The sequence below is a fragment of the Pseudorasbora parva genome, chromosome 22, assembly GCF_024679245.1.
Source record: "Pseudorasbora parva isolate DD20220531a chromosome 22, ASM2467924v1, whole genome shotgun sequence".
NCBI classification, from domain to species: Eukaryota; Metazoa; Chordata; class Actinopteri; order Cypriniformes; family Gobionidae; genus Pseudorasbora; species Pseudorasbora parva.
The window spans coordinates 22,101,445-22,124,071 of NC_090193.1; the positions used below are offsets into that span (position 1 = coordinate 22,101,445).

A 22,627-nucleotide genomic window follows, 5' to 3' on the forward strand; every position below is an offset into this window, starting at 1 on the left:
TGCACCGTGGGTATTCTACGTAGGTTGTGCGCCACTGCACATTGTTTACACTACACACAAAAGAGCTTTCTATGTAGGAAATGTGCCCACTTTACAGTCTGCACTCCTGCACCCAAGCACTTTTCACAAAGTTCACTCTCGCACACACAATATAAATGTGAGGCGTGCGCCCACTGCAAAGCCTGCACCGCCAAAACTAACACTATCCCCACAGTGTTAAAAGCAGTGTTACAGCACAAGCAACCCGGCTAACAGGCCCCTATTACTAAGCGGCCAGCCCCCGAATCTAATTCAACCCCTGGCTTTACGAGCCCAGGCCTGGCAGGCCATTCCTGGTATATAATATTGGGTGTTGAACATATAAAACGAGGTTCTCGCTACAGTTTTGCTCGCAGACCCCGCGATTCAAGCCGTGGTCGAGCCCTCTGTAAGAAGCAGTGTCAGTCACGTGCTTCTCGCTGAGGCATTGAGACTGTTAAAGGAGAGAGCGGCGAAAACAGTACACCCGACGCTAGCGAGTCAGGTTTTTACTGTCGCTAATTCCTCATGCCGAAAATGGGTGGCGGTCTCAGGCCCATTTTCCAGGCATCTGAACAAAGCACTTATGACACGCTCGTTTCAAGGTGCTGACGGTGAAACAAATCCTCGCGCACATTCGCCCCGGGGATTGGGTTTTCTCAATAGATCTGAAAAACGCATACTTCACGTTACGATAACCCCCCACCCCCACTACAGGCCATTCTTGAGATTCGCCTTCGAGGGGCAGGCTTATCAGTACAGTCATTGTCATAGACTCAAGACTTACGGCATAAGAACCACCACGTCTTGATAATGTACATAAAATCGCTAGGGCAGCCGAGATCAGACTCTGTTCACTGCATGGCTAAGCATCTCCTTTTATGGGCAGAGCACAATCTGAGCTCCCTAAGGGCGGCTTACGTGCCAGGTATTCTGAATCAGGGTCCGGACATGTTATCCAGAGGACCCATGTCCCCAGGGGGATGGTCCCTTTACCCGCAAACAATTCAGCTTGCACAGCACACGCTGCCCAATATTTTTTCTGCAAACGCAGGGATGCCCTGGCCCATGTTGGCCCAGACTCCCTCTATATGTTCCCTCCGATCGCGATCCAGCTGCAGCCTGTGCTTTTTAATAGCCCCACTTTGGAAGAACCGCACATGGTTCTCCATACTGTTTCAGCTGTCAGACACAGCCCCATGCCTATTCTGCCAATGAAAGGGAAGGTCTGGCATCCCAATCCCGAGCTGTGGGCCCTCCACGTATGGCCCATCAACGGTATCCGGGAACCTCTCTGACAAGTTATGAACACTATTTCGGAAGCTAGAGCCCCTGCTATCTGGCAGCTCTGCTTGAAGTGGTCAGTGGTTTTCTAACCAATGTGCTACGCGAAACATCGACGCACACTCATGCGAACTGGCGGAACCGCTCGCTTTCTCCAAGAGCTAATGGATGCGGGTCGTCCCCCCTCCATACTCGGGGTGTGTGTCTCCGCCATAGCAGCTAGCCACGCTCCTATCGCGGCACATTCACTAGGGAAAAGTGATCTTATTGTGTGTTTTCTTAAAGGGGCCAGGAGATTCAGCCCGCCTTGCCCCTACCTCGGTCCCTATTTGGGACCTCGCCATGGTTTTGGAGGCCGTGAAGGGTTCCCCCTCCTAACCACTTCAGAACACGAGCTTGAAGCACATATCACTCAAAACCGTTTTTCTGCTGGCTGTGGCCTCGGTTAACCGAGTGGGTGGCTTACCTGCACTCTCCGTGAGCCCTTCCTGTCTTGAGTTTGGGTCCAGCAACTTCAAGGTTGTGCTCAAACCGAGGCATGGTTTTATGCTGAAAGTGCTATCAACCCCTTCAGTATGCAGCTCTTTGCACTGCTTAACCCGCGTCTCAGAGAAAATAAGACGCAAACATATTCTGCCCAGTCAGAGCATTGAGATTGTATCTAGAGCGCTCCGCCCCCTTCAGGCAGTCGGATCAGCTCTTCATTGCTTCGGTGGCCGCACTAAAGTTTGTGCTGTCATGAAACAGTCTCTCACACTGGATAGTGGATGCAGTCCCACTAGCATATAGGTCCAGGACCTAACCTGTCCTACAGGCATTTAAGCCCACTCCTCTAGAGGCATGGCCTCATCTTGGGCTTGGTCGTGTGACATTTCTTTGGAAGATATCTGTGCGGCGGCAGGCTGGGCCTCTCCGTCCACTTTTATCAGATTCTACAAGTTGGAGGTTCCAGCTCTACAAGCAGGGCTTCTCTCCATCTAGGCTCTATCTTGACCCTGGCAAACAGATTGCCTTACATTTTGGCCTGTACACATTAGTCCTTAAGCACTATTCATTCATCATAAGATCCGACTATGTCCGATCAGCTGTTCAAACGAACCGACTCTTCCGGTTCTTCATTCCCCTTATAAGCCGCCTCTGTCGGTGTCTCGGGGGTTTATAACATGTGCTTTGGGTATACTGGGTCAGTCAGCACACACGGCGCTTTACATTGTGTTCCCATACGTAATACGAGGAACCTCTCTCGAAAGGGAACGTACTCGGTTACTTTCGTAACCTCGGTTCCCTGAGAGAGAGGAACGAGTATTACGTTCCGTGCCGTGTTTATGCTTCTCAGGTATCGCTTCAGTCGATCTTAAAACCTGACACCTATGGCGAATTAGGGTCTTATATAGCCTCCTGTATGCAAATATAAGCACCTTTTTCGGCGGGCTTCTGGAACGCCCCCCATTGGTTCGTTCCTCTCAGCCGCCTCACCATAGGTTCCTGCAGTTGCCGCAGCCCGGCCAATCAGAGCGCTCCTCGCGCTGGGCTATGGCCGTGCAGCTCACTGCGCTTTACATAGATACCTTTATTAAAAGTTTTGCTTCACATTCTCGAGAAAAGGAGTTTTTCCCATACGTAATACTCGTTCCTCTCTCTCAGGGAACCGAGGTTACGAAAGTAACCGAGTACGTTTTTTATACAAATTTAAATACTGAAACATTTAACAAAGCCTATTTATTTATAGATATGGTAGCCAAAACACTCATAAAGTGAGTTATATGTCAATATGTTCAATAGACAAAAATGATGTAAGCCAACAAAATTACAATTAAGCTTTCTTTATGATAGAATAACTAATAACTGAAAAGTTATTCACATATTGACTTCTTAATGATGCTGTATTTTTAATATTAAAAATGAATTAGACCAATGATGATTCTAAAAGAACGTGCACACAGGACCCTTATTTCAGTGCTGGAAAAATCATAGTCACAATCATATTTCACGGCTGAGTGTATCCGATAGAGGAAAAGCCTTTGAAACCGATCTTGAAATTAATTTCTCTTGTGGTTAGTACTGAGTTACACAGGAAGTATTTATTTAAACCCAGTGGTCTTAGCTGGAGAGTCTCAGGGAATCCAATTTCTCATTTATGTGAATCGGTAGAGCACGGCAGAAAAAGTGGCCCTGTATCGACAGCGCAATGAAGCTCATCAGAGAACTGCTAATTTGTTTTGAATGTGGCTTTAACATTGAGTGCACTGTAATGGGGGTCATTAGAAGAGGCCGCAGCTCTGTGTCTAAGCAGTGGAACAGCTGAACTGAGTACAAACGTATGACAAATGAAAATATCTAAACACAAACTGTTTTTATTAAAGGGGGGGTGAAATGCTGTTTTATGCATACTGAGCTTTTTACACTGTTAAAGACTTGGATTCCCATCCTAAACATAGACAAAGTTTCAAAAACTAATGTTGGACGTTTGATGGAGTATTTCTGTGTTAAAAATACTCCTTCCGGTTTCTCACAAGTTTCGGAGAGTTTTTTTCGAGTATGGCTCGGGTTGACGTGAACAGAACGGAAGGTCCTTGTATGGGCCGTATGGGCTCTTCTCCCGGTAGGGTGCGCGCGCGTGCGCGTGACTAGAGCGAGAGAGGAAATGCACGCCCATAAACACTCGCTCAAGTGCAGATCCAGTCGTCCGTGAACATTGTTTCTGCACTGTTTGAATGCAGAAATGACGGGAAGCTTCACAACATCGCTTTAGTCGCGTCGCAAAGTGGATCTCCACCGTTCACTGCTGTCACAGGACTTCACCAAATCATACCAAAGAAGTGTGTTTTTGACAGAGCAGTCCCAGCGATAAAGGTTCAGTCCTGCTTTGGAAGCAGCCGGTGAGTAAAACTGCTTCAAATGTCTATGCTGTTGGCTATCGCCGCGTGAGTAAACATCAGTAAACGACACGATCGTGTGCTTCATCATTTAAATGCGCTAACGGTTACTCCATTGCTGTTCTATGTATAACGTTACACTATCTGACGTGCAAAACCATTTTGCTTGCTACTGCTAAGGTTTAGTCGCATACAATCGTCCATAAACCGAATCATGTCCTTATAAACTGCGAGTAAACACACACAAATGTTGACAGGCCACTAAATACAGTACATACCACAGAGACGGACGTCCTGATGTTGCTGTTTCTCCTGTTCAATTTATTTCAGCCTCCGAATGTGATTCTGGATCATGTATCTATTAGCTTAGATCGATAGCGATGGGGTTCCTCCACGCTTGAGGACGTCACCGCTTTGCGCTCGTCATTCTTTAGCTCCGCCCACACGATACGCCTCCAGGCTCTCGTTTTTTTCCGGCTCGGTACATTACGGTACAAGACTCGGTACAGCCTATATTTCTTTTATAAATATAATAAAAATGAAGACTTTTCGGAGATATGAAGGATGCAATACTACTCTATAGGTACTCAAGATTGACATGAGATTGACTGAAACTGAGTGCCCCCCCCCCCTTTAAATCCAAAATAATACCATGGACATATTACAAAAAAGTCATTCAAATGACACAAACAAAATTACTTAAACTTGAACTAAATAATTTCAAATTATTAATCAAAACTAGCCTACACTGAAAAAAATGACTTTGTGGTATTGTAAAATCTGCTACATTAATTCATGTAATTTATACATTGTAAAATCAAGATTAAGTTGGAACTGTATATCTAATGTAAAATATAAATCATTTATTAATGTATTAAATTAACTGAGAAGAAAGAGTACATTTTACCATATATTTACAAATACTATTTAATGTTTTATAGTCCCAGCACATTCACCTAAAAATACTAAGTACATTTTAATCTAAAAAGCAAAGTGCGTTTGAATCTGTTTGAATCTGAATCATTTGTTTGAATCTGAATCATTTGTTTGTTTGTTTGTTTGTTTGTTTGTTTGTTTGTTTTTTCAAAAAGATCCCGCTTGTTCAGTGGTGGCAGAGACGGTCGGTTTGGGATGTCACTTTAACATGGCTGGCTTATTCTCTGTAAGTTTTGACTTTTCTATTTTAGATTTGTGATAACAGCTATGTGTTGATGGTTTGATTACTGCATATATGTTACGGTTCAAAATTAACTGAATGTGAGTTTTAATCACAACAACGTTAAATAAAGCGCCAGCATTATCACTTCTATAAAGCTGAGACTGGTGGTAAGTCAAAAAAAGAGGGGATTAAATGTAGTTATCCGCGTTCTTATAGAAAAAGTCACCCAATCTGGTTAACTTCAAAATAATTTAATGTTAGCTGGCCGTGATTAAGTGCTGGCTTCCTGTGTGTGTGTGTGTGTGTGTGTGTGTGTGTGTGTGTGTGTGTGTGTGTGTGTGTGTGTGTGTGTGTGTGTGTGTGTGTGTGTGTGTGTGTGTGTGTGTGTGTGTGTGTGTGTGTGTGTGTGTGTGTGTGTGTGTGTGTGTGTGTGTGTTTGTGAGTGTGTTGCTAGCCTTATTTAAAAGCATCTAGTCATTTTTATATCCACTGAAAATTTCACAGCAATTAATTTATCAAAGCTAATCACCAAAGAATGTCAAAGGGTGTTTTGGTGTTGGGTTCATGTTTCATGTTTTTAGGTTTTTATTTTCACTGTCATGTCCTGTCATGCACTTCCTAGTTTTGTCATGTGATCCTGCCATGCTCTCCTTTGCCTTGTGTTCTGGTGTGTCATTGGTTTATTGGTTGATCATTGTCCACAGGTGTGTCTTGTCTAGTCCTCAGTCTTTGTGTATTTAAGCCCTCGTGTTTGCCATGTATGTTTTTCTGTTATTGTGAATGATATGTATCTGTATGTATCTGAATATGTACCTGTTTGTTGGTGAAGGTTTAAGGTTTAAAGCTACACTGTGTAACTTTTTTAGTTTATTCTTAGCTAAAACACTTAGTTCTTTCAAAAATATATGTGCTCATTAATGTATATTTACTTCTTTCAAGTAATAAAGTATTTATAATATGCCATTGAAAATACATACGGGTGAGGGGTTCGAATGCTGGTCGCCATGTTGCCCCTCCATCTTGGAAGTACATTAGCCAAAGAGGGACATACCCGTAAATTCAAGCTTCGCTTTTTGCGTTTTCACACTCGATGGCACCGTGTTGAATGTGAAGAGGGGGATTGCCATGTTAATCTTAGACTTAATCGGCCACCGTAGGAGCTAAAACGAAATCAGAATTGAGAGGAACAGAAACTAATATCCACTGGATGGTCATATACCTTTACACCGCTAGATGGGGGAAAATATCACACAGTGTAGCTTTAAGGTTTAAGTTTCGATGCCAAGCCAAGGCTTTTGTTTATGTTTGGATTTAAGTTTGTGAGTTAGGTTTAGTCATTTTTAGCAAGCATGTTTGTTCTGCACTGCTAATGAATCTATTTTGTATTTGTTTTTCAAAAGAACTGAAATGTGTTCTTTCTTTATTATAAACTGTATGCAGGAGGACAGTCGCAGTGATGCTGCTGAACACATCGAGAGGATCCAGTTAATGTGTGAATGAGCATGAAGGAGAAGTGACCATTCTGTGTCAGCTGGACTATGCATGTGCTCGTCATTAATGTTATGCCACTGTCGGCTGCTGAGGTTTAGTTGAACCATACAAGGTTAATTCTACAGTTATTGTACAGTATATTATACTAAATATACCTAAACTAATAATCAGTTGATGTGAAGATTAGTGATTTAATGGTTCATTGTGAATGTTGACATAATAAACTGTTCCACTTTATTGTATTTATTTGGGATTTGGGATAAAAGTATTTGATGCAGAGAAAATTATTACATTTATTTGGTAACACTTTTTAAAAAAGAGCAACATTTACATAATAGTGAGTAATCTAAATTCATTAAACTAGGTAATTCAAAATGTGAAATGGACAGACATTATAAAATCTAATGAATTACTTCATAACGGTAAATATTACAGGTTTATAAAGTTTACTTGATATTTTCACAACAGTGATGTTCCTTTTAAAATTACATTTACTTAACTACTTTTAATAAATATAACCTGCTAAGTTAAATATAATTAAGTAACATTTACTTAATGTCTTTGCCAGTGTTACATTAATAGTTACTTGATACTGGCAAGTAAGTTGTACTTGATATCGCAGCAGTAAAATTTACTAAGAAAATTTGAGTGCAAATTGTTATAATGATGTTATCAAGTAAATCCTACAAGTTGTTTTTATCAGTGTACATCAGTGAATGCATATTTAGATGAATATTTAATTTCTTTAAGACAGTAGGGGATTGTCATTTTAAATTAGCCTGTCTGCTGCCCTCAACTGGAAATTTTGTCTGTAAAAGCAACTTCCATGCACTGAGAACAAACAAAACTACAATAAAATAAAAAGTATAAATGCTTTTTGGTGCCTTTAATTTCACACTGTATCATTTTAAGCGACTGTAACATTTAACAGTTTCTATTCTAAGCAAAGTAATACAGAACTGGTAACAGCACTAACATACACTGTAAAAAATTATTTAGAAAAAAAGTTACCTGGTTGCCTTAATTTTTGAGTTCATTGAAATTAAAATTTTGAGTTAATACAATGAACATTTTTTGAGTTTCGACAACCGTGTTTTATTTCTGATGACGCAGTGAAACATGCCAAATAGTGCTATTTTCATGATTTATCACATTTTTATGTGGTTCAGATACAATAATATTTTGAGTTTCTATTTATTAAACAAATTTCCTTCATTGTATCAACTCAAATTTTTAATTTCAATAAACTCAAAATTTTAAGGCAACCAGGTTACTTTTTTAAGTTAAACTAACAAAAAACAAAACTTTTTTTTTTTTTACAGTGTAGAAATATATGAATTCGAGCCATGTAAATAATTAGCATAACATTAACATTTCCCTCTAGAAAAATATGCCTCCATAACCAGCTGTTTCATAGCCAGTGTTTGCCTGTTTGGTCCTTCTGCCATTTGGACTGTATATTAACATGTAAGGAGAGGATTATTATACAGTTGATGTGATCACTTAAAATGAAAATGAAGCACTATTAGCGCTATCTGGTGGCAGCTCCAAAATGAGCCTCAAATAAAACATTTTTTGGGGGGGGAGTGATATGACAAATAGTGATATGTTTGTTGGTGATTGTTTTCAAGACATTTAACACTTAGCTTAGAAATTACTTATCAAATCATTTACACACAAAATAGCAATCCACTCAAGTCAATAAGTGTGGTCTGATCACATATCTGCATAATCTCTGGGAGTTTGAGGCTCAGAATTGGCAGGTGAGTCATAATGATGATGCTTTAATTAATTTTATTATCTCATCCGCAGTAATTAATGCAGAGGAACTTAATCTAATTTAAACTAGAGGAACCTAATGTGGCTCACTTGTGTGTGTGTGTGTGTGTGTGTGTGTGTGTGTGTGTGTGTGTGTGTGTGTGTGTGTGTGTGTGTGTGTGTGTGTGTGAGTGTGTGTGTGTGTGTGTGTGTGTGTGTGTGTGTGTGTGTGTGTGTGTGTGTGTGTGTGTGTGTGTGTGTGTTTGTGTGCTGGGCCTGTATACTTGTATACCTGGGTACCAAAATGTGTGAATACGGTTCTTAATACTTTTAAGTTTGATTAACAGTAGGCTATTTGAGGAATATTTTTGATTACCACATGAAATAATGTAACTTGAAAAATATATAAAGAGATGCTTACAATTAAAGTAAATGTGTTCTATTTTTGAAGGTTTAAAATTGATAAAAGCATAATAATTTTATTATTTGAGCTGTACATTTGTTCATGTCATTTGACAGTCATTTTAGGTTTTTATACAGTATGTTGTCATGGTAATGAAGTTGTAAATTTGTTTATAACCTTACACAGAAATGTTTTTTCTCACACTAAAATGTATTATCAACAGTAGCCTAAGTATTTTAACCCTTGCAGCAGGGAATTATAAATGTTGCCTTCACTGAAAAAAAAAAAAAAAAAAATGGTGCCGAACTGATTTTCTCTCAAAAAATAACTAGTACGTTTTACAAGTAATTACGAAGAAATTGCAAGTAACGTTGGATTGAATGTAAAACTGTGAAGTAAAAACTGAAATACCGGTAGTATTTTCTTACAAAATTAGGCCTACTCCAATATTTTTTTTTACAGTGTTGGTAACCAAATAAAATAAAATTCAAGTTAAAGTGCTAAAATTACAAGAAAGTAAAACTGAAATAAAATTTAAAGCTAAATAAAAATTAAAAATGAATCTACACATTTTACAGACTGACCCATTTACTTCTGTAAGTGCCTCACTGCAATTCAGATTTTATCTTTAAAAAACATCACTATGTTTGTGGTAACAAAAATGATGGCGCAAGTGTCAATATAAAAACAACAGAAGTCAAAGACTCAAGCATGTGTGTGAATGTGTGTGTGAGCCAGTGAAGCTCACATCACTGCACTGGATGCACACTCTCACATGAATAAGCACATGCCTGTCCAAACAAACATGCACACAAACTAAACCCCAAACACACTCGCTTCAAGCATGGTGAGAAGCTCTTGAGACCCACCCCCTCTCCTCTCATCAGCTGCATTCTCTTCTCCATCCCTCCGCTCTCAGTTTCTCCCTGTCTTGCTCTTTCTCACATGCGCACACTGGTGTGACTACGAGCGGGTGAGTGTTACGATGCCGTGGCTTGTTTATCAAGCTTTCCCAGCTGTGTTCTGCAGGGCAAGGATGAAGAGCGTAGAGAGGAGAAGAGGGGGAGAAGATTACACCAACAGAGAGAGAGAGAGAGAGAGAGAGAGAGAGAGAGAGAGAGAGAGAGAGAGAGAGAGAGAATGATGGAGGGAGAAGAAAAATGGAGGGTCTGAGATATTTTCGTTTTTTCAGATTGATTTTCAGATTGATTTTACAGTGTGTTTAAAGCACCGAACAGCTAGAGAATATAAAAATCTCTGTGTACTGAAATATTATTATTAATATTTTCTTGTGTGTGTGTGTTGTATTGATTATTATTTTTGATTAGCTTTTATTTTATATTTTCAGTTTTTATTACAACTTTCTTTGTTTTATTTTAAAAAAATTAACATTTCTATATAGCTTTAGTTTTTATATTTCAGTTTAAGTTTTAGTAATTTTAGCACTAACAGTTACATGTTTTAAATGTGTTTCGTGTAATATCTGGTACGTGTCAACATCCACATGGATGGCAGGGCCCAAGGTTTCCCAGCAGAACATTGCCCAAAGCATCACACTGACCTGACCATCACCTAACCACCTCCATGATCCGAGTGATTCATTAGACCAGGCACCTAATGACCAGGCACCAGACACCTTTCTTCTTTGCTCTTTGGTCCAGTTCTGATGTTCACATGCTGGTGCTTTTGGCGGTGGGCAGGGGTCAGATTGGGCACCCTGACTGGTCTGTGGCTATGCAGCCCTATACGGAACAAACTGCAATGCACTGTGTATACTGACACTTTTCTATCAGAACCAGCATTAACAATTAACAATTTAAGCTACAGTAGCTCGTTTGTGTGATTGGACAACACGGAACCAGCCTTCGCTCCCCACGTGCATTCATTTGGAGATGCTCTGACCCAGTAGTCTAGCCACAATTTGGCCCATGTCAAACTTACTCAAATTCTTACGCTTGCCCATTTTTCCTGCTTCTTACAAATCAACTTTGAGGACAAAGGCTGTATCCGATACCTGGAAAATGCTGCCTTCGGAGGACACATTTTAAGGCAGGAAGGCATCAAGCCACGTCTGAGTTTGCTTCACTTCCTGTCTCCTAAAATACCTTCATCTGATTGAGTTTTGAAGGCAACATATATGTATCCTTCGCTGCCTTTGATATCCCACAATCCTGTGCTTTCTATTCATTCATTTTTGATAGATGGCGTCCGAAAATTGCGTTTGCCGGTCAGTTTGTGTGTAAACGTATGCTTTTTACCAATATTTTCCACTTCTGGTGTCAATTCTTGCAAGAAATTATTAATGTGGTAATTAACTAGTTCTCACCAAAGCTCTCTATATTTTGCTGTATACTGTAAAACTAATTGCAGGTCTCCAAATGAACAATTTCTAGTGACTGATCACATCTACATTTTTCAGTTGGCCAAATTGAATTTATGTGAATTGATGCAATTTAATTCACAGAAATTCAATTTGGCCAACTATAAAATTAGATGTGATCAATCACAAGAAAATTCTCAATTGGTGACCTGAGTTTGTTTTACAGTGTAGATCATTAAACTGTTACACTGCCTTAGAAGTCTGTCCAAAATCAGTTTCGTGAGATGCCTTCCTGCACAAACAGTGACTTTACAAGCCCTTTTATCATAAGACAGCGAGGCATCAAATCAGCTGCCCACTGGGTTTAGCAGCCAAAATGTTCACTTGCTGCCTAATATATCCCACCTTCTAACAGGTGCCGTGTTGTTTTAGTTTTATTTTTTTACAATGCATAATGTTATGTCTGATCTGTGTGGGTGTGTGTGTGTGTGTGCCCTTGTTTATATTACATTGTGGGGACCAAATGTCCCCATAAGGATAGTAAAACCTGAGATTAACTACATTGTGGGAACCAGCCAGCGGTCCCCACTTTTCAAAAGGCTTTTAAATCATACAGGATGAGTTTTTCTGAGAAAGTAAAAATGCAGAATGTTTGCTGTGATGGGTAGGTTTAGGGGCTGGGGCAGTGTAAGGGGATAGAAAATACGGTTTGTACAGTATAAAAACCATTAAATCTATGGAGAGTCACAAAAGATATTGAACAAAGATAGTGAACAAAGATAGTGAACCAGACGTGTGTGTGTGTGTGTGTGTGTGTGTGTGTGTGTGTGTGTGTGTGTGTGTGTGTGTGTGTGTGTGTGTGTGTGTGTGAGCCTGTTTATGTGGTTTATGAGGACACAAATTTGTATAACTACATGGGTATTACACTGGTATTACACTATAAATGTGGTTTATGAGGACATATCAAATGTCCTCATAATTCAAATGGCCTTAAAAACATACTAAATGATGTTTTTTTGAGAAAGTAAAATTGCAGAATGTTTCCTGTGATGGGTAGGTTTAGGTTTAGGGGCAGTGTAAGGGGATAGAAAATACGGTTTGTACGGTATAAAAACCATTACGCCTATGGAGAGTCCCAGTAAACCACATAGACCAACATGTGTGTGTGTGTGTGTGTGTGTGTGTGTGTGTGTGTGTGTGTGTGTGTGTGTGTGTGTGTGTGTGTGTGTGTGTGTGTGTGTGTGTGTGTGTGTGTGTGTGTTTGTGTGTGTGTTTGTGTGTGTGTGTGTGTGTGTATGTGTGTGTGTGTTATTCCGTCATAGCTGCATTGAATGCATGAAATGTGTACAATGTACAATTACCATCATCACTGCACCATTGAGCTTATAGGAAAGTTAAAAAAAACTGGAACATTTAGTACAGCAAATGATAGAAAACTGCAGAATATGAACTCTGAAGATAACATCATCCTATTTATGCTATCATGCTAACATGATTTTGTTGTTTTTGTCAGTGGGTATAGATCAGAATGCACCTGTGTCACATTAAAGCATCCACTCATTCCTTATCCATGGCTGAACACACACAACACGCTCAAGAGTGACGCGCCTGTCAACCTCTTCACTTCAACCTCTATTGAACACTTCTCTCAGACAGTATAGCACTTCCTGAATGTTTCGAAATGCTGCTGAATGTGAATACACACACACACACACACACACACACACACACACACACACACACACACACACACACACACACACACACACACACACACACACACACACACACACACACACACACACACACACACACACACACACACACACATACAGACACACAAAAGTGCCCCAACCTTTCCATCCCCCAAACTCTGCATTCATGCCATGCTTCATTCCAATGATTCCCAGTATGTGGCAAGAGTAAAAATATCCCATGTTCCTGCACGGAAGCATCAGTCACTATATGTCAGACAGGCTGAAAAACAGTGATGCATTAACCAGATAACCTGATGAACGGTCTATAAATGGAACATGAATGTCTTTCTGAGCATTTTCAGATCCCCACACAGCTGGAACAAAATTTCCCAGTCTTCTTCCAAACTGCAAGTAGTGTTTTATGAGATAATCAGTGTTCAAATGAGAAGAACACTCATTGAATGGTCCCAGAGCTCATTACCCATCTGTACAATGCACTCAGGCCTACAACGGCCAGTGTGTATCTGGGCGCTCTTTGTATGCTTCACTGATCATAAGTAGGCATAAAATCTCATTTTATTTTTAAAACACTGTCCCCCCTTCTTTTCCTCAGTTGCTGTCTCCCTATGGAGTTTCCATGGCTACTTGGTCACATGATATTACAAAGCCCCTCCCCCTGCCCTGAGGCGACTGTCACAGCGGTTAGTCAGAATCGGCCACCCGACCACGATCCGACTGTATATTTGAGCGTGTTTGCGTTGAATTTTGGAGCTTATGTGTTGACCCTGCTGTACCGCTGCCTTTTGTCATAAACTAATAACAAACCATGTAAAATAGCTGGTTATTCAATTATTTTAACAAAAAGATTTGATAGTTTTACAGTCGTTCTACTATTCATTATATTTTACTGGACTTTAAGTCACAAGTGTGACGTGATTCGGTTTAGCACTTCAGTCTTTCGTCTGTTGTGTCTTATCCATGGGACAAAAAGGTGGGTCATGAAACCACTGCCTCATGCGAGTGCAGGCTCGAGATCGAAAAACGGAGAGACAGCCAACCTTTCACAGATAAATCTCTGCACATCTGCACACAGGCATCCAAAGCACATTTTCAAACAGCCAGTCAACCTTTCCAGTGAACTGACGGACATCTAAAGTCAACTAACCTTTCTTCTGTGAGTTTGTAAAACAGTAATATCTATCAGTCTTACCTAATGAATCTGCAGTCTGCTCAGTCTCAGGGGTCTGTCATTCTTCCTATCACTCAAAGAAATTTTCATATAAATGGACTGTATGATTTGACTTTATAAACTAGGTTTCTTAGCCATGGACACCAAATAAATATGTATATAATTTATTTTTTGAATTTTAAATTTTTTACAATTTGTATTGCATTTTTCTATATAATATAATATAATATAATATAATATAATATAATATAATATAATATAATATAATATAATATAATATAATATAATATAATATAATATAATTAGCGTTGTTAATCAATACAAAAAATAACTAACTAATCAATCGCAATTTTTTTCTGTAATTCGATTAATCGCGATTAAAAACATCAGATTTCAGTTAAATTTTACAGTTACTCTCCAAATTAATGCAAAAACAACTTAAAGACAGTATATTTTAAAGGGTTAGTTCACCCAAAAATGAAATTGATGTCATTAATGACTAATGACTAACCCGTAAGACCTCCGTACATCTTCAGAACAGTTTAAGATATTTTATATTTAGTCCGACGGCGTATCCAAGTGTATGCACACTTTACTGTCCATGTCCAGAAAGGGAATAAAAACATCATCAAAGTAGTCCATATGTGACATCAGTTAGTTAATTAGAATCTTTTGAAGTATCGAAAATACATTTTGGTCCAAAAATAACAAAAACTACGACTTTATTCAGCATTGTCTTCTCTTCCGCGTTTGTTTTCAAACCTCAAATTAAGATTCAAACGGTCATGAATCAGCGTATTGATTCATGATTTGGATCGCATGTCAAACTTCTGAAATCACGTGAAATTTACAATCCGAATCATGAATCAATACGCTGATTCATGACCGTTTGAATCTTAATTTGAGGTTTGAAAACAAACACGGAAGAGAAGACAATGCTGAATAAAGTCGTAGTTTTTGTTATTTTTGGATCAAAATGTATTTTCGATACTTCAAAAGATTCTAATTAACTAACTGATGTCACATATGGACTACTTTGATGATGTTTTTATTCCCTTTCTGGACATGGACAGTATAGTGTGCCTACACTTAGATACGCTCTCTGATTAAATATAAAATATCTTAAACTGTGTTCTGAAGATGAACGGAGGTCTTACGGGTGTGAAACAACATTAGGGTTGGTCATTAATGACATACATTTCATTTTTGGGTGAACTAACCCTTTAAATATTTGTTGTAAAGGCATCTTTTTATGAATGAAGGCCAGTGTCTGATACTAATATACACTGATGTGTATAAAATACAAACCCGATTCTAAACAAGTTGGGACACTACGAATTATGAACAACAACAAAAAAAGAAAGCAATAATTTACAAATCTTATATTTTATTCACAATAGAATATAGATAAAATATCAAATGTTGTAAGCAGGGGCGTTTCTAGGATTTTCATTTTAGGGGGGCTTAGCCCCCAGTGAGGGTAGCCTATGGAAAAAAATGCTAACACTTTAGTTTAGTGTCCAAATTGCGCTAGCTTATAAACATGCATACCCAGAATATATTGGCTGTTTATTATTACTTATAAAGCAAATATTAACACCTTACTGCATGGCCATATTGTACATGAATTAATCGTACCCAAATAATGTGGTCAGGTTTATAATCACCAAGATCCCAAATGTTAGGGGGGTTCGGGGGCATGCTCCCCTGAGACAATTGATTTTTTATGATCTACATATGTGCATTTTAAGATGTTCTGAAGGCCAAAAAATTTGATAACAATGAAAACCATGAACCAGGCTTGAAAACCATGTCACTGGGCATTAAATTATTTGTCTCTCTTATCTCCACATCTCTCTTTTTCTCTGTTTTTCTCTTGCCCTGTTTCTTCCCCTCATAACGCTGAGCTTTGACTGATATTGTTTTTCCCATTTTCGTCAGTGAATAAAGTAAACATATGGTTTACATATTCGTACTGATATGTTTGATGAATAATTTTCTTAGACATGTTAATTTACTGTTTATTAAAGTTTTAAGTTTATTAAATTAATTCACAATATAAACACATTCATTACTAATCATGCCCAATACAGGCTGAAATAAGCTGAGTTTTTTTTTTTTCTATTTACTGAAGGTTACAAATGGAATTATATTAATTTACAATATATACACATTCATTATCTTATGCCTAATCTGATGAAAATGGCTTTGTTCATATTTTATATTCGTTAATTAGGCCTACATTATGAATCACATAGCATAATTTTAGTTAAAAATGGCGAAATTAGACAAATGTTTATTCATTTGCCTGAATATTTTTGTCTTTTTTTTTGACAAAACAGAAGCTGTCAAACATGAATGTTTAGTTTAGCTGCTTACATTTATCTTACTTGACGTCGAGTTGAGCCAGTAAAATTTATGCTCAGCCTCAGCAGTTTCTGTGTGAACATAAAGCCCGCCTTTACCCTGATTTGATTGTTTTTCTTAAATATTTTGACACTGACGAGCAGTGACAGACCATTGAGGCTTAGATTTACACACACACACACACTCACACACACACACACACACACACACACACACACACACACACACACACACACACACACACACACACACACACACACACACACACACACACACACACACACACACACACACACACACACACACACACACACACGTTGGTCTATGTGGTTTACAGGGACTCTCCATAGGCGTAATGGTTTTTATACTGTACAAACCGTATTTCCTATCCTCTTACACTGCCCCTGCCCCTAAACCTACCCATCACAGGAAACATTCTGCATTTTTACTTTCTCAAAAAAACATAATTTAGTATGTTTTTAAGGCCGTTTGAATTATGAGGACATTTGATATGTCCTCATAAACCACATTTATAGTGTAATACCAGTGTACTACCCATGTAGTTATACAAATTTGTGTCCTCATAAACCACATAAACAGGCTCACACACACACACACACACACACACACACACACACACACACACACACACACACACACACACACACACACACACACACACACACACACACACACACACTAAGTTCTAACTAAGTGTTAGAACAATCTCTGTGCGTAAGGGTCAAGGCCGGAAAACCATACTGGATGCCCATGATCTTCGGGCCATTAGACGTCATTGTATCACAACATGGGCTCAGGAATACTTCCAGAAAATATTGTCAGCGAATACAATCCATTCACTGTTGCTGGCTAAAACTCTATAGGTCAAAAAAGAAGCCATATCTAAACATGATCCAGAAGCACAGGCATGTTCACTGGGCAAGGCTCATTTAAAATGGAGTGTGTCAAAGTGGAAAACTGTTTAATGGTCAGACGAATCAAAATTTGAAGTTCTTTTCGGAAAAATGGGACGCCATGTCATCCGGACTTAAGAGGACAAGGACAACCCAAGTTGTTATCAGCGCTCCGTTCAGAAGTCTGCCTCTCTGATGGTATGGGGTTGCATGAGTGTGTTTGGCATGGGCAGCTTACACATCTGGAAACCATCAGCACCATTTTATATTTCAGCACCATCAATACTGAAAGGTACATCCAAGTTCTAGATACAACATACGCTCCCATCCAGACGTCGTCTCTTTCATGGAAGACCTTGCATTTTCCAACATGACAATGCCAGACAACATACTGCAATAATAGCATCATGGCTGCGTAGGAGTATCCGAGTACTGAAATGGCCAGTCTGCAGTCCAGATCTTTCACCCATAGAAAATATTTGGCGCATCATAAAGAGGAAGATGCGACAAAGAAGACCTAAGACAGTTGATCATCTAGAAGCCTGTATTAGACAAGAATGGGACAAAATTCCTGTTCCTAAACTTGAGCAACTTGTCTCTTCAGTCCCCAGACGTTGGCAGACTATTAAAATAAGAAGAGGGGATGCTACACAGTGGTAAACATGGCCTTGTCCCAACTTTTTTTGAGATGTGTTGACACCATGAAATTAAAATCAACTTATTTTCCCCTTAAAATTATACATTTTCTCAGTTTAAACATTTGATATGTCATCTATATTGTGTTCTGAATAAAATATTGAAATTTGAAACTTCCACATCATTGCATTCTGTTATTATTCACAATTTGTACAGTGTCCCAACTTTTTTGGAATCGGGTTTGTAATCCCGGTGACCCTACATAGGAAAAGTGGTCGAAAATCTATATAGATATTATTTTAGTAGTCAAAATTAGCGCGTTAACACGTGATTAATTTGTTTAACTCGTTTAAAATATTTAATGCAATTAAAGCAGCATCCACCTTTTCTGTCATATATTCATTATATTATTTTATTTATCCATTGGCCCAAAATACATAATTTTGCATATTTTAATGTGTCAATGGTCTCAATGAGTCATTTTATTTCAACAGCTCAATAATTGGTTAATTATCACAAATTGCTTTTGAGAGACAGACAGAGGGGGAGAAAGCAAATATCGAGAGGATGACTGTCATGGTTGGTGACCCAGGAATGGGCTGAGGACTCAGAAGATCACAATCAAACATAAACTTTAATCATGACTTCACAGGAGACCGGCAGCAGAAACACAACCTTACATAGCAGTGACTAGAGCAAGACTAATGCTGCATCCCAATTTGCATGCTATCCATACTAAATAGTATTCGAAAATAGAATTAGTATATCCTAAATCGTAGTTTGTTGAAAAGAGTATTCCACAAATACCCAGATGGTCTATTTTCGGTCAGAATTCGAAGTGCGGATCGACGCACAATCTAACGGCTGATATTACCCACAACCCATTGCGAGTTGGAGAGGATTCGATTAGAACTACAAACATGGATAAAAAGTGTTAAAAAACTACAAACATGACGGATGTGTGAATCTGACGGTTAAGATGTTTAGGTAAAGGGGTTTAAGTAATCAATTATCAGTATTTAACCTGACTAAAATATATTTATTCCGTGTTATCCACATTATATTTCACCTGCAGCAGAAACTGTGAACTATTGTAATGACATGTTTGGCCATTAACTTTTACATTTTAAATCATTATGAACCGCAAACATGGGAAGAGTCTCTGCTTTAAAGACCCACGACTGGCAGATCAAAGTGTTACTACATTTCTCTCCGATAAAGTAGGAAATTAAACTGAATGTGGAAGATTTTAACTGTGACGATGATTGACGGCAGTTCAAACAGTGACGGGATGCACGCAACTAAGCAACAGAATCAGTTAAAGATGATGAAGTATATGTCCCAAAGCTTGCATACTCTTTTGCTACACACTCAAAAGTATGCGCTTTTTCTTCACAAAAAGAGAACATACTTTTAGGTCATAGTATAAGTAGGCAAATTGGGATGCCACATGAGAGAACAAGAGGGATTTAAATAGCAGACAGAAACGAGATTATTAACTAAACACAGCTGAACAGAACTAAACTAACAATGGTAACCTAAGAAAAAGACAAGTGGTGCGAAACTAAGACAAAGGAACATGTGAATCAAAACACAACAGGAAGACCAAACAAGCAGACAGATGTGACATACAGAGGCAGAGAAAAAGCTAAAGAACTGGAGAGAGAGATACACAGACAGAAACACAGAGAATAGCCAATGTGTGACCAAAAGTGATTAGGACTGCATGTTTCCCCGGTGATAAGCTTCTCAATTTTTTTTTCTTTTTCCGGAGGACACTTCAAATGAAGAGCGCGGAGATTAATTTCCTCAGGAGAAGATGCATCGCATCCTTCAATCCCCCAGCATTCAATTGCAATAATTATCCAAAATGGCGTTGCCACTTATGCCTGACTCACATTTGCATAGCTCAGAGCTATCTATGGTTGGCATTGTAAATGTTTTAATTTTCACCTCTCCATACAGTTTGATGACGGAAAAAGGGTCTGGGAGAGCACTTGACCTTTTGACTTTGTGGAGCTGCTTTGCTGCAAACATGTTTTTGATGTAATTCATAAAATATCTACGAAGTTAGAAGACATTATTCCTTTAAAAAAAAGATATATTCTACACAATTAAAAGAAAAGGTTCCATATGAAAACTAAAGGGTTCTGTCAGGTGCATCATATAAAAACGTTTTAATGGTTCCCATCATGAGAATGGGATCATTTAATGAATTTAGTTTTAAACCATTAATGTCCTTTTAATCTTGTTTTATTTTATTTTAATAACATTTAATGAATTAAACAGCTAGTCAACATGTTTTATCACTAGAAAAACTCATGTAACATGAAAGTATACTGCAATCATTTAAAACATTTCTCCTAATATAGACATTTTTGGTATAAAGAGCTTTTTACAACTGAGTTTTTTAAAACTAAAGAACTAAACTTTTCTTCTCTGAGTCAAGAACCTATATTGAACCCCCCCCCCCCCCCCCCATAGGAAACAGGGTCAGAACACAATACATTTGCGATTTCAAACACAGTAAATTAGCTTTAATAGCAACAAGTTTTCTGCACACGTCTTGTCATGTGCTAATGATAGCAAAAGAAAGGATTATTGCTACGAATGTTGTGCTTTCTGTTATACCTGCTGTGTTAGGGCACTAAAGCCACTGACAGTCCAGAAAGACCTGCATATTGACATATACTTTCTGAGTCTCATCAACTAGATTATGTCAGAGCACCAGAGTGTGACACCACTCCGAACAGAAACTTCCCTGACCCAAACTCATCAGATGGCCGTGGGAAAACACATTTGAGCTGTTTTCACACTAGAGGTTACAATCAGTTGCTGGTTAACACAGTATAAAACAAGTAACACATTATGCAAACTAACAGTCACAAATCAGGCACAAGGAATAAACATCAAAGCAAATTCATTACACATCTGCTTGTTTAAACGCATATCAGCTCTATTTTGTATGGACAAGCAAAAACAGGTCATCTGCAAAAATGTGACTATAATGGTAAGCCTTGTTATCACCAATTATACATTTAAAATGGACTCTCAGTTAGCCTAAATATAATGTTTGGAGGTCATGTTAAAATTGCAGCTATTTACATTCACCAATTGTTTCTTTATTGCAGCAAAAAGCGAGTAAGAGCAGAACCCATGAGCAGAATTGACTGCTGGTGTATTATATAAACCCGAGCCCCTCGGTTCATGTATATGGGATGTATCATGTCATAAGCAGAATATGTCACTTACACCTATGAGGAGTAGTTTACATGTTTAAAATAAATGACACGGTTTTTAAAACTTAGATATGCAAAATATCCGTTTAACATGCCCAGTTCCGACAGGCTATGGAAATGTCCAAATGGATTAAGGGTCCTGTTATAAATATGGCAGTGCAACATATACTTATTCAAACGATAGTAAAAATCACTCTTTCCCCCACACATACCTGGGACCAAGTTTATTGAGCCAATTGGGAAAAGTAAAGGAAAGCGAGTTAGAGAAAGGTGAGAGGAAAAACGCGTGCTTTTGCGCACACTTACCCATTCCAGAACGCGGATAAATCCCAGAGGTAATTTAAGCACTTGGAACGTCCCAAGTGACACGATCTGTAATATCAAACGAACACGCACAATAACGTCATTTGATGCACTTTGATTATTTAAAACATTTAAAACATTTCTCGTGGTTTTCATTAAAAATTGTCAAGTGCACAAACAGTAAAATGTTTCCTACCTGGTTAGCGCTTTCCATTTTCTTGTTAGAGAGAGAAATGCGCTTGTTAGTAGGATAGGTCAAGACCAAAACAACGTTAATGAGTGATGTGCCAGAGTCGCGCGCGCAGAGCAGGGAATCGGCTGCAATCGCGCCTCCTACGGAAAGTGCCGAGTGACTTCGGTATTAGTCGTTTCTTGATCCGAAAAGAGCCGAGAGATTTCGGTTTTAATTACCCCCTGCACCGGAAAATTAGCGTACAGCGTAATATAGCGCTCAGTAACAGAGAAAGAGCCGATTGTATTCGGGAAAATCCGTCCGTCCGCGGAAAGAGCCGAGTTTGCTCTGTTACTGAGAGACGCTGGAGCTCCATGGAGACAGAAACGGATTGGATTTCACAAAATGAACCATGACCATAATGTTTTTCTCTATTGGACGATATTACCAAACTACAATTTATTTACACTATAAAATATTGTTTTGTCGGTTCAAAATATTTTTTTTGTATTGATACAGTTTGCTAGGCTATCATAATATTAACTGAACATTTATATGCTAAAGAAGTGGGAATTTTTTACTCTCAAACTATTTTAGTGTTGACAAGACAGAACCATTATCAAAATGTCTAGCATGTGTATTACATTGTGATGTTTTATTCAGTTACCATTCCGTAATTTTATGTCCAGTGACATTTTCTTAAAGCTCATTCATGTGTGTGGAAACTGTACAGATTCCAACACAGCTACATTACATAATCACAATCTCCTTTAGCTCGACCAAGTTGGCTGCAAAGAATCA

General features: G+C 38.6%; 1 protein-coding gene across 1 annotated transcript in view; it reads right to left on the reverse strand.

The window, feature by feature from the left end:
* Window positions 1-22,151, reverse strand: part of synpra (synaptoporin a) — a 52,730-nt gene extending 30,579 nt beyond the window's left edge. Inside the window, exons 1-2 of the mRNA XM_067431809.1 lie at window positions 21,851-22,151; window positions 21,658-21,723 (exon numbers count right to left, since the gene is read on the reverse strand). Of these exons, the coding sequence (XP_067287910.1) occupies window positions 21,658-21,723; window positions 21,851-21,868 (84 nt within the window). The 5' untranslated portion in view covers window positions 21,869-22,151. The remainder of the gene's footprint in view (window positions 1-21,657; window positions 21,724-21,850) is intronic.
* Window positions 22,152-22,627: the final 476 nt, after the last annotated feature.